This window comes from Adelges cooleyi, unplaced genomic scaffold (genome assembly GCF_023614345.1).
Source record: "Adelges cooleyi isolate 19-005CV unplaced genomic scaffold, UGA_ACOO_1.1 ACOO_flye_CR_arks_rails_tigmint_CR_PRNA_108, whole genome shotgun sequence".
In the NCBI taxonomy this organism is placed as follows: Eukaryota; Metazoa; Arthropoda; class Insecta; order Hemiptera; family Adelgidae; genus Adelges; species Adelges cooleyi.
Genome location: NW_026095761.1, coordinates 16,747,067 through 16,759,849, shown reverse-complemented (window position 1 = coordinate 16,759,849; position 12,783 = coordinate 16,747,067). Strand labels below are relative to the sequence as shown.

At 30.7% G+C, this 12,783-nt stretch overlaps 2 protein-coding genes across 2 annotated transcripts; one reads left to right on the top strand and one right to left on the bottom strand.

Moving 5' to 3' along the window:
* The first annotated feature begins 220 nt into the window (after window positions 1-220).
* On the top strand, window positions 221-1,436 carry LOC126846848 (protein SYS1 homolog). Its single transcript, XM_050586669.1, has 4 exons — window positions 221-425; window positions 518-710; window positions 769-833; window positions 945-1,436. Exons 1-4 carry the CDS (start codon window positions 355-357, stop codon window positions 1,186-1,188), a joined length of 573 nt encoding a protein of 190 aa, XP_050442626.1. The 5' UTR covers window positions 221-354; the 3' UTR covers window positions 1,189-1,436.
* On the bottom strand, window positions 1,349-7,546 carry LOC126846661 (probable RNA helicase armi). The gene is made up of 15 exons (XM_050586375.1): window positions 7,291-7,546; window positions 6,982-7,162; window positions 6,645-6,904; window positions 6,424-6,589; window positions 6,211-6,371; window positions 5,646-5,789; window positions 5,422-5,568; window positions 5,215-5,332; window positions 4,969-5,131; window positions 4,371-4,890; window positions 3,476-3,675; window positions 3,226-3,393; window positions 2,745-3,028; window positions 2,432-2,677; window positions 1,349-1,870 (listed from the first exon to the last, which is right to left on the bottom strand). Exons 2-15 carry the CDS (start codon window positions 7,090-7,092, stop codon window positions 1,484-1,486), a joined length of 3,075 nt encoding a protein of 1,024 aa, XP_050442332.1. The 5' UTR covers window positions 7,093-7,162; window positions 7,291-7,546; the 3' UTR covers window positions 1,349-1,483.
* Between the last annotated feature and the right edge of the window lie 5,237 nt (window positions 7,547-12,783).

Sequence of the window (12,783 nt, the reverse complement as noted above, 5' to 3'; positions counted from 1 at the left end):
TAGCTCGATACGCAACCGGTCTAGCTACAACCGTGGTTTAGGGATAACACCACTTTTCCCAAACTGCACATATTACCAAGGACCATTTTTTCCATTGTACACTTTTTACCAATGACCAGTTTTCCTAATATTTATTTACACCTTATCAATCCACCTGGATTCGTATTCTTATCAATCGTTATCAGTTATCATTTATCATTAGTTATTACCTATGCGCGATTTAAAACTTTTGTCGATTTCATTACATATACATTCGTCTATGTAAATATTCATTTACCAAGCATCATATTATTTTGTCATTGTGTTTCCTTTTTTTTGTTCGTGTATTACTTACGTGGTCAATAATTTGTATTTATGAGGACATTCCATTTTCCAACCATGTCGATATCGCTGTGGTCGATACTGAACAGGTTTACGGGTTCAGAGTGAGTCGATAGCTAAAATTATAACTATAAAATACACCAATGAATCAAACTAAGGTTGTATTTAAAAATTCATTTTATTTTTTATGTTTCAGTAAAACCGCGTCTTACAGCCGCTTGTCGTCTGATACGGGACACTTCCGTATCACTGTGTGGGACCCTGTGCTCATCATCGCTCAGATAGTATCCATCCAATCTTTGTACTATTTTACTATGTGCATATGGATTACGATCATCAGCTACGTGGTCGGCACTTCTCGATCGTTAGATGTCATTTTTGAATTTAAAGCAAGTTTATATTATCAGTTTAGGATTATTTTGATTTTAATTTATTTTTCTACTACAGGAATTGAGCACAGTGACAGGCGAAAAATTTGTAATAGTGGCATTTGCACTAAACGCACTTAGTGGGTGAGTGTAATGTTATTATTAATTGTTTTATAGCTATTATTCTATCAACATAAGATTCTGAAACAATGTGCCAATAGTTATATCATTTAAACACAGTTTATTTATTTTAAGGGCTACTTTTATATGGAGGATTGTAGAACGTTACCGTTTATGTTTGGATTATTCCTGTACAATTCACCTTATCCACTTGATGGCTTGTATTTGGTACAATGCAACACTACCTACAATGTTTTGGTGGTTATTAAATGCAAGTTGTGCGGCCATTACGTGCATATGCGCAGAGTTTTTATGCATGCGCACAGAATTAAATGCTATACCTGTAAATAGCGGGCAGTCGCCTAAGGTTGATTTGTAAATAGTGCATTAATTAATCAAGTATTTATATTTAAAATTATCAATTTCGTAATAATTGAACTACTAATTAAAATGTTATTTTGTTTTACGAAAATGTATTTTACACAACTATAATTTTTAAGTTTAATTCTCAATTTGATTTATATACACATTTCATATTAGACATGATGCGAGAAATCATATTTAAAAATAAAACAAAATATGTACATACTATATTGATTGGCTGTGAAACATTTTTACTTTTAGTTTGACATTAAAATACTTGATACTTAATAAAACATTGTTAACACTTAAAATTAGTTGTTTAAATTATATTCTTTGTTAGGAACTTTTATAATGTCATTTTCCGACCATTCTGATATGTTACATCCAACGTAATTTTGATTTGCAATTGCTTGGTTTAGTATTTTCTTCCAAAAAGTATTTGATAACATATTAGATGGATTTCCAATAACAATCAATAGCCCTTTAGCTCTCGACAAAGAAACATTGACACGTTCCTTGGAACCGAAAAAACCCAGACTAAATTTTTTGTCCTTCTCAATTCCAGCTTTTGATGTACTCCTGACTATAGATATGATTATGACCATTCTCTCTTGACCTTGAAACATTTCAACAGTGCCCACTTTGGGTAATTCGATATCTGGATGATACATTTTCAACAACTCGTTGATCTTGCACACCTAGTATAAAAATTGAATACATAATATGACGTTATAAGAATGAATTACTTAATACCGATAAAATAGTTTATTATTATACTGGTCTACAAATAAATCAAAATCAATTGTTCCAGCCCTAAACATATTTAGTTTTTTTAAAAATGTATTTGAAGATCTGATCCAAAAAAAATTCTTAAGAACAAATAGGTTAAAAGTTGTATTTTCTAAAAAAAAAATCATACAGATTTTTAAATATTTTTATTTATTGACTAACACTAAATATACCATCAGTCAATTATTGACACCTTAAATACAAAAATTTAGCTCAAAAAAGAGAAAAAGAAGATTTACCTATATTCAGATTTAGTTTTTGTGACAATTTACAAAACATGGTACTTTACGTTGCAAAACCCTTAAAAAATGTCCATTTCTGTAGAAAAATACGAAACATACTACTTTTCAAAGTCACATTATAGAAGGTATTAATTTTCAGGCATAATGCAAAGTGCATTACAACATATCACATTTGTGAATCCTAACGAGTGAAGGTTATATTTTTTTCCGTCTTGGAAATATTAATACCTGAGCACAATACGGACTGATTATTCCAATGTCTGCTGCGGATATGCCAGCTTTGAGTAATCTGGTAGTGTATAATAACACTTGAAAAGCTTCATGTGGGTTAAACCAAGATGGACTGGAAGGCTCCTGAAAGTCTTCACCTTTGATTCCATGCACTATAACGGGTCCTTTACAATTAATGCCCCAATGAGCGTTTTCGTTTAGATTATTAACCATTATTCTTTCCGGTACATTATCATCCAATTTCTGTCGTAAACGAGTATATTAATAGTTTGAAAAAATATCATACAGGTTTTTGTTTTATTTTACTTACAGTTGCTACAAGTAATGAGTCGTAAAACATTTTATTGTAAACGTCCACAATTTCAGGTAATGAACGATAGTTACGAATCAAGTGGGTTATGACTCTGGGGTTGTAACCATTGTTGTCAGGGAAAAGATCCGGATCTCTACTATACGACGGGTAATGAATGAAACGAGCCAACATCGATTGTCCAAGACCAGAATTTTTTGCCAACGTTGACATAACAACGGGTCCCAGCTGTTTAGGATCACCGGCCAAAACAACTTGTCCGTCTCGGAAAGGATCTAGAAAAGCTATTGGACCCACAACGTTAATGAAAGTAATTAGCAGTTGGCAATAATAAGTGTTTTTTTTTTCCAAGCCAAGTGTTTTTTGTTGAGAAAATACCAAACATTTACTGGGCTTAAACAAAAATAACCTGCTGGGTTTAGGTATTTATTTGTGAACTCTGGAAAATAAATTAATAACCATGCTTAAAATAAATGCTTACAAAGCGGCAATAATATTTCGGGTTCAGTCATTTGTCCGGCTTCATCGACAAATATGTGTGTGAACGTTCCACTTCGAATGCCCATCATGTACAACATACCAGCCGACCCAGCGGTGGTAATGACTACTTTCAGTTTAAGAATATCATTTTTATTGATTGTCTTTACATCTAAAAATAGGCAAGATGGCGTATAATATTTTTTATGTTACAGTCTACAGGCGATATTGTATAAATATAATACACAATTCACCTGGTGAACAAGTATTGTTGCATGCATTCTCCATGTCGGGTAAATAACAATATTTGTCGATTTCTTCAGTGTAATTCGAAGTCATAAAATAATTATAGCCGATTAAACGTTTCATTATAGTTTCGTCAAACAATCCAGTTTCCACTAGTTTAATTAGCAATAAGTCTGCTGCAGAATTTGTTGGAGCACATACCAGTAATCTAAAGTTGAATTTAGAGGTTTTATAAGGCATTTCTTTTTTTTTTGTTTCCCCACCAGTGTGTAGTCTTAGGGAATATCTTGCGTGTTCCCACCTACCACTCATCTGTGTATGCATGTACTTTAACTCTATAGCGTGTACTCAAAACAAAATATTTATATACACAGTTTACTTGAGTACATCTACCCGGCAAGGACCGCAGAAGGGAGTGGGACAGTTCCAGGGCTTTGCGTTTTGTCAGGTGTTTCTCACTTTACCTTGGTCTAATACTCTAATGAATAATAAATAACAAAAAGAGTGGTCACAAATAATCAAAGATAAATGAGTAAACAAAAAATAATAATCTTTTATTAGCTGAGTGGGCCGAGTTAGGTATGATCTCATAAACATAACGGAAATAGCAAAATTGCAAACATAACAAGATTATAACCTGAAGGCTCTTTACAATGTATCTATCACATTGATTTCAAATTTTGAAAAAAAGATCAATTAATTTAATTTTGTTTTTAAATCTTTTACATATATTTTTAATTTTTTTTTTATAATTTTCTTACTTATTTTAACCGAATTTGTGATCAAATTTTAGGAACCTTGCAAAACCTAGCTGCGCCTTTGCTGTAAATGCATTCATAGAAATGTAGGTGGGTACACACAGCATATACTCATACACACTGTACATTGCCGGATCATATTTACTTGCTCCTGGAAAGTTCTTTATAAACTTGGATTATTGATTCAGTCAATGTTATGGTTTTCCCTGTACCGGGCGGTCCGAATATGACATAGGGCATTGGTCGTCCTTCACCTTTAAGAATGTTCATTACAGCACATTTTTGTTCGGAGTTTAATTTTTTGTTAAACCACCGAATTTCACAAATAACTTTTGGCTTAGGCAACAGCTTGTTTTCAGAATTTAAATTTTCATTCCACTGCCCATTCTCTTGTTGTTCTTTTTTATTATTTTCCATTATTATTTTAGGTGGCTGATATTCCATGCTTTCCTTATACGGGAATAAAAAGGCTTCGCCCAAACTACTTTTTCTCCACACTTCATTGATAATTTCATGTTGTTTTCGATATATTGTCCGGGAATGGAAAAACGTCACGCTGAAGTCGTAGTTGCCGCAAATGCTGTGAAACTCTGGATCGAATTTTAACATAATCGTGTCAGCTGTAACTTTGTGAATGAGACCTTCGTAACGTCCATTGTTGCCGTCTTTAAAAAAAAAAAATTCCAAGTTGTATCAAAAGTTTTACTAGGTTTTAATAACAAAAATTATTAATAATTTATTACCTAATAGTTTAGTACAATTTGGTGGATCTGTTACTGCAGCAAAATCTCCACTTATTAACGAAGGCCGTTGCTCAGAGAGATTGGGTATAGTTAACGATAAAAATTCACCACAATGTTCAAAATGAATTCTTTCCTGTGAGTACTTCTGGAGTGCAATAGTAATCTGAAATAAATAAAATTATTTATTACACAAACACCAGTTAACTTTAAACTTTCGAGATAGAGTAATTGGACAAATCAAAGTACTTCAATTTCTTCCATGAATAAAAGTGTGTGGAATTTCGCTTTATAATTTGAATAGCAAAGCGACTCAAAAGCAGCGGGATACAGGTTACTAATTTTATCTTTAACTTCATTGATATTGCTTGAAAAAAAATAATCGTATTACTTTGTTGGAACACTATACACACTTAAAAAATTGTAGTTTAAATGATCATATTATTCGTATCTTACAAATTATATTTTCCTTCGTTAGTCCAATAACATTTGTTCAACTGATTACTTATGGTCCATTGACCGATTTTAACTCTAGAAAATTGGGCACGTTTCCCCGGACGAATCCCGGGAACAAAATATTCATTTTTCATTTCAAGTAATTTCCTTAATAAAATAATAATAATATTAATAAATAGGTTAATATGTTAAAGAATGTATTGTAAAATTAGAAATATAGTTACTGCATATCAACTTGGTGTCTTTTAAAACTTCTAGTGTCTGTTGGAACAATAACTCTTGAATCCACTACTTCGATGTTTATGCCTATTTTGTAAATTATGTCTTCAAAAACAAATTCAACTTTTTCTGTAGATCTTCCTAGGAATCTGGACAGGAATTAAAATCCAAATAAATACAAGTAAATAAAAAAAAAAGCTCGTACAGTGGCATTGGGGCATAATGTACCTTACAGGTATGATTTCTGATCTTAATAGATGATATACGAAGAAATCAGTTCAGTGGCTTAAAAAATATCGTGGGTACAGACACAAAAATAATAAAATAAATATAAAAACACATAATAAATAAAATATCGCCTCAGCTATCGCTAAATTAATATTTAGTTACGCTGTTTGTGCAAAACTCATTTTCACTTAATAAAAATATATATAATATTTTATTTTACTATAATGCGCAATCACAAAAGCAATTAATTTATAAAAAAAAAGATAATATTTAATGCAGCTTTCCAAATCTCTCGCATTATAACATCTCTACAAATGGTTAATAGCTAGAGGCAGAACTTACTTTCCTTCCAAGTTTATATCAAAAGTATATTGAGATTGAATGTCAAGTGTAACTGGTAACTTGGGTTTACTAATAATTGATAGCTGAGTCTTATTTCCAGGCTCTGTTCGATAGTCGAGCACTTTTCGTTTTTCTGCGTAGCTATTATTTCTAAATAGTATCTAAGAATTTTGGTTAAAATTTAAAAGATTTATAAAAGATATCCAAACCTACCTGTACTGTCGATACTTGTTCAAAACCAATGATTTTTGGTATGTCGCCAATAACTTCGATTGTAATTAGACTTTCATCTGCTTTGTTATCGTCACTATTGTCTTTGTTGGTGAATGTTGAGGTAGGCTCCTCAGACTCCACAAAAACTGATTTATGAGCACCAAATCTGTAAATAAAAATCATAATAACATTGTAGAGTAAAATCAATAATATTACTTCACCTGGTCGCTTGAGTGTGGGGTCCTTCTTTCGATAAAAAACAACTAGCGACTTTCCATTCTTCGTTTGAATTTTTTTTTCTATACAATGATATTCTGACCGGACTTTTAACTTCTATATAAGGAAAGTTACGGATTTCTTTATCAGTTTTAGGCTGATAATGATATTTTTCGTCGATTAAACATTTGTCGGTGTCAAGCAGTCGCGTTACAATACCATTAACATACTTGATTTCTAACGTTGGGTCCAAAATACATGAAATCTAGGCAAGTTTACAAACGATAGCCCTTAGCTCCGAAAATGACAATAATAAGGTCTAGCAAGTAAATTCATATTTACCCAAAAGTCATTGTCCGATGTTACATCTTTTTCAAAAAGTATGTTAGAAGGGAGTTCCGGTATGTCTTGTTTTCCACTAATCCAGTTCCAGATTCCACTCAATAAAGCCATGGCGATATTATATTCTTCGGTCCAGACTCTGACAAACTTCTTCTGAGAAATTACAATTCTAACAACTCACCTGTCAACGAAAGAATTAAAAACTATAGGAACTTATGGAAAACATTAGAATAAAATCCGTATACTTTTAAAAGGTAAAAAACATGAATTTAGTATACGGTTTGTTATAAAAGCTTTCAGCATTAATACTTGTTAGTTGTCTTTTGCAATATCCATCCAAGTCATGTGAATTGTTTCTAAACAAATAACGGACATCGACTGTCGGCTGTAGATTGTCAATTGTCATACTTGTCTATACTCTATGGTCAATGTCCAATGGTAAATGCTTAATGCACAAATGTCTTGACAATCTTGCTCTCGGCTCGGCCACTGTGCACGTGTTTCAAGTTTTGTTTTGTCAAAAATTGATAAGAGATAACAAACCAATAAAGCGCGGGCATATCACCTATTAACCATGGTCGTGTACTAGTTACCTATATAGTATTTGAAACCGTACTATAAAAACACAACAATTTTGGGGGTAATAATTTAAAATTTAAGTATTGTGCAAAGCGCAATCAAGTTATTGCGCCTGTCCGCGATTAGTATCAAAATCGAGTGTTTATATAAATTTCATATAATTAGAAAAATGTTTTTTTTTTTTACTTTTGGAACTGTTGTGGTACCACCTTTGATATCTATTATAAAGGTATGCCTAGTAGCCTATTTTTTTTTGTTCATGGGGGTATCTAGGTCTTTAAACTTGGAGGGCTTACCCCTTCCAAAGACGTCCGACCGGTCGTATCTTTTATACTCATAACTCAAAGCTTTATTCCCGTCTGTTTAGATATACTTATACAAGACACTAGAGTAAAAACCTTACGGAATTGCAATTAAATATATTATGCTTAGTTAAAAAATTACAAGTACAAAATAATAAATTAATTATTTAATTAAACTTACACATCAGTGGCGTACATACGGGTGGGTAGTCAGAAAAAATCGCTCCGCAGAACCAAAAAAAAAAAAAAAACAGTAATAAAATAGGTATAATAAAATATAAACAAGTCATAAAAAGTCCTTCAATATGTGTCGTTTAAATCCCTAAATCCCCCCCCCTATTGAACAGTTGAATGTACGCCACTGTAATACACATAATTACAAATTACACAATTCTAGAAGTTACAGAGGTAAAATCTGTCTCGATGAAATAACTCCGAAGCGTTCGTTGGTCGTCTCATTTTATACCGTTATTTTCGACGAGTAAATTTAAATATAAACCAGAATACTCAGAATTAAAAAAAACGGTAAAAATGCGATGTATAGCAAACAACGTTGTTTCATTTTGTTTCCTTAAATCTGTAGAAATGTATACAATCTATGTTACAAATTATAGTATCCTAAAGAGGGCGCCACACCACTTTTTATTTGGGTGTAAAACATGTCTCCAGTCTTGGGCGATATGCACTTTTCTGTGAAACTGGACAGTTATAGCGTATAAATAAAAACCTTATCTAGATTTTTGTTACAACAATATTCGGCAAAGTTATAAATTATTGAAAACTTATAAAATCAATTGACTGTATAAGTGAGTGTCTAATAACTTTATTAATAATCGTCATGTTAAAATATAGTTTATGTCTCGATTTATATTTTTTTTATAGACGTGTTCATTACGCTGAAACTGCTGTGTTTCTCTAAAAAGTGCATCTTCCGATACGTGTTTTTGTACAATAATAACTGCGTTTCAAGTTTTGGAAACAATATGTATATTAAACATCAAAGACGATTTCTTTTTAGTTTTTGGCAAAAACTAACATTTAACATAGCAAAAACGTTTTGCTATGTTAAATTTTAGCTGGATACAAAGTTGTATTAAAAAAGGTTCCCTATACTTTACTACAACATAATCAGGTGGTGTAGCGTCCTCTTGAAGTATAGTATTCAAATTAGATACACTTTTAATTTGTACACAATCCACGATGATTAGTAATTTGAAAAAAAAACGACAAGATTGAAGATAAACTAACATTGTTACAATAAAATCGGTACAATATCAAACGCCACAATACGGCGGTTATTTCTACACGACCTGGCGCATAGTTGAAGGTCAACTTAAAGTATTGCAGCTGTACATAGTCATTGTATCTAAAGAGTTGATCACCGGCGTGTTAATGGTAAAACCACTAGTGTAAAACTCTTCAAGTTACAACGAGAAGTATGTGCGCCTTTTTATTTGCCACCACGAAAAGTTGCTAACTCTGAAGTACTTAAATAAACATATCCATTGCATATTGTATGGTCAACTTCCCGTGTGTTCAACTGTATATAACGGCAGAAAGACCATACGAAATGCAATATAATATAAATTACACAGTATGCTCGTTCTAATATTGTTCACCGTCGAAATCCCATAGCAGTGAAGTTAGTGTAACTGTACTCGTCGCATTTATTGAGATTTTCCACACCGTGTAAAAACTAATAATAATACACAGTGGTGGAAAACCTTAAAGATGCGACTGTAAAAGTCTAAGCTACATGACGTACAATGAGTGAATCTTAGAAGTAAACTAATTTTAATAAAATACAAAAAAAAAAAGCAAGAAAATTACAAGCGTATGACGCGTAACAAAAATTCGAATTAAATGCAAATTTATAAGGGTATTAAAGATATTATTTGGACATGGTATTATCAAAAACAAAACAAAAAAAATCTTTTAAAACTTTTTATAAACTTCTTTTGGTCTAATATGAGATTTTTTTTTAAAACTTTTATCACTCATGTTTACCCCTAAAATATATGTTATTTATGATATTTTTCGCGAAAAATCGATTTCGACCAGTTTTAAAGTTCTGAAATTTTTGTCATTAAATCAGAGACTCAAATTAAATCTTTTCGTCTAATAACGGAATTGGCCGAGATTTATTATTTTTTTTTTTTAACAATTTTTCACTGGATAAAAAATAGAGAATTTTGATTTTCGTACAAATTTAGGAGCGAATAAAACAAATTGATATGCTAAATATCCTATAAAATGAATAATATATTTAGTGTTTAAGTACTATATTTTTTAATAAAGATTCAGTAACTTTACTGTAACATTAAGATTACAATTTTCTTACTATTGTCAAAATGGGAAACTTAAATACCAAAAATATAGTTTATACCCAACGTGTGACAGGCAATACATTACACGCTTTTGGAATAGGTACATTTGTTAATTAAAACAAATGACTCTTTAGAGTACAGTAACAAAAGTCTTTAAAATTTTTGGAAACTTTTATGATGCAATAACTAACTACCAAAATCAAATATATTTGAAAAGTGAATTTTCATTGCTTCATACTATGTGCTGTGCAGACAATTGTTCATCAACCATTGAAGTGTAGCGACTGGATTGGAATGTAATCATTTTACAAAAACCTGATTAGTAATTATTATATATAAAAATTATTTAGTTAAACACTACACATTTAAACATTACAATTTGTTAGTTCATCGCAACAAGTAGAAGTAGTCATTGAGTTTATTAGCGACGTCCTTTTTTAGCAAATTGGAATGTCGTACTAAGGAGTTGGAGTTGTACACGGTCTTTGTATAGTGCATGGTCCATTTCTGGTTTAATAGTAAAACAACCAAAGCAAGACCGTAAAGGTTACAAAGATATGTTTGAACTGTGTGTGAGCGCCATTGACTATATTGGCAATTGACACGTGATTTTAGCAAGAAGTCATATATTTCATATTCATGGAAAATTGTAAGATTTATTTGCTGTGTGCTTAGACTTATGCACAACACTATTCACTAGAGTAAAACCTTAGCAAATTTTAATAAAATGCAATGTAGTCATGTATGTATGTTATCATTTTGCCACCATATAAAGTTAGGTAAAGTTCGTCGATTTCATGCAACAGTTGAATATGAGATTGAAGATTGAAGGTACATACATATTATACGAAACAAAATAGAAAAAAACGCTTTTGCGTGGATAACTGACAATATTAAACTTGGTACTATGGTAGTTTCTCATACCATTCGAAAACTCATTGAAGCTTTTAACTGTGATTTGATCAGTTTATTTCAAAATAACTGCCTTGACTTCACATTCCAAAATTCTTACTGTAATGGATTATATTATATATTATAGAATATATCATATTATAATATAATATATATATATATATATATTATAAAGTATATTCCTTAACATCAAATATCAAACCAAATATATCATTTCTACTATTTTGTTATTTCTGTAGGGGGTGCGACCGCCACTGGATTATACCATTCTATTTTTTTTTTCAATTTAGTACATAAAATAAGAAAAAGTAGAAAAATAGCTTAAACAAATTGATTATCAACAAAACAAAAGATACAAAGGTGCAAGATACACTTTTTTTTTTGTTAAACTAACTAACCTCTTGAATCTTGTTGCAAAATTTCCTTTTGACCAACTTATTCACCTTTTATATAATGCTAATTTCTACATATATAAACTATAAAAGCTTTTTGTAAATAAAAACCGAAAGACTATTGCATGTAAACAGAATAATTATTATAAACAAATCTAAAATATTGATTTATTAATGAGGAAAAATACAATTTGTTTTTGTGGTCTCGTGCGCACCAAGAGGTTAAAAAAAGACAACTATACAAAATACTATTGCTTAAATACCACACATAATGTAAATTCTGGTTAGGTAATGTTTTCATTGCTGTATTAAAAAATACAGGAAAATACTATTTGAATAACCTAATGAAAATATGGAATAATTTTTTAATTGAAGAACAATTTATTCTTCATTGAGATATTTAAACCGGAAAGTATGCTACTACCAATTTAATTATTATTTTTAATTTTAAGTACTTTCGTTTATTCCAAAAAATAAAGTATTTCTAATAAATAATACAAACTTAAAAGGCGTCGCACCGCCCATTTTTAAGGAGTAAAGTAAAGGCAACTTTTTACAAAATCTTTATTTAAAGGTTAAACTGTGATGTGTTAATTTATTTTTTGGACTTTCACAGTATCCTTGAAAGCGATTTAAAAATGTTTTTTCATCTCTACATGTTTAAGCAGACTGAAAATAACTCGCTTAATTTTGGTTTTAGAGTAAAAGCACTCATTATAAAATTAAAAGAGAACAATATTCCGGAGGGCAAAACGGTGCGTTTTTTTCATTATTCCAAATATAACGCTCAATACATAGTTTAGAAATAACGACTTTTTTTAACATTTTTAAATGACTGTAACTCTTCAAAAAATTAATTTTTTTTTAAAGCGCACGGTCTGGCCCTCCGGAATATTGTTTTCTTTTAATTTTATAATGGGTTCTTTTACTCTAAAACCAAAATTAAGCGAGTTATTTTCAGTTGGCGTAAACATGTAAATCGCCGGTGCGACGCCCTCTTAAAACACTTACAACTAAGATTATCAATTATAAATTGTAAATTTATAATCCTAATTTAGAATTTGATCGAATGCAAAATATTTAATTCTCCAAGTCGAAATATGATTTAATAGGTATAGTTTTTTTCAAACAAACAAAAACAATACATAAATATATTTATATATATTCTATTATTTTAATATACAATAAGTAATTTGTATAATCATTACAACAAAAATATTATTACATCCTAATCCTTATTACTGATTAGTGATTTCAAACTGCATAGAGAAGAGATGCAACAGCTCATTT

Excerpts from the sequence above, each read along its gene's own strand:
- LOC126846848 (XM_050586669.1), top strand. The coding sequence starts at position 355 with ATGAGGACATTCCATTTTCCAACCATGTCGATATCGCTGTGGTCGATA. Across the intron at positions 426-517 it reads AACAGGTTTACGGGTTCAGA|TAAAACCGCGTCTTACAGCC; the intron begins GTGAGTCGATAG and ends TTTATGTTTCAG. Across the intron at positions 711-768 it reads ATGTCATTTTTGAATTTAAA|GAATTGAGCACAGTGACAGG; the intron begins GCAAGTTTATAT and ends TTTCTACTACAG.
- LOC126846661 (XM_050586375.1), bottom strand. The coding sequence starts at position 7,092 with ATGGCTTTATTGAGTGGAATCTGGAACTGGATTAGTGGAAAACAAGAC. Across the intron at positions 6,905-6,981 it reads CATCGGACAATGACTTTTGG|ATTTCATGTATTTTGGACCC; the intron begins GTAAATATGAAT and ends AAACTTGCCTAG. Across the intron at positions 5,790-6,210 it reads GATATAAACTTGGAAGGAAA|ATTCCTAGGAAGATCTACAG; the intron begins GTAAGTTCTGCC and ends ATTCCTGTCCAG.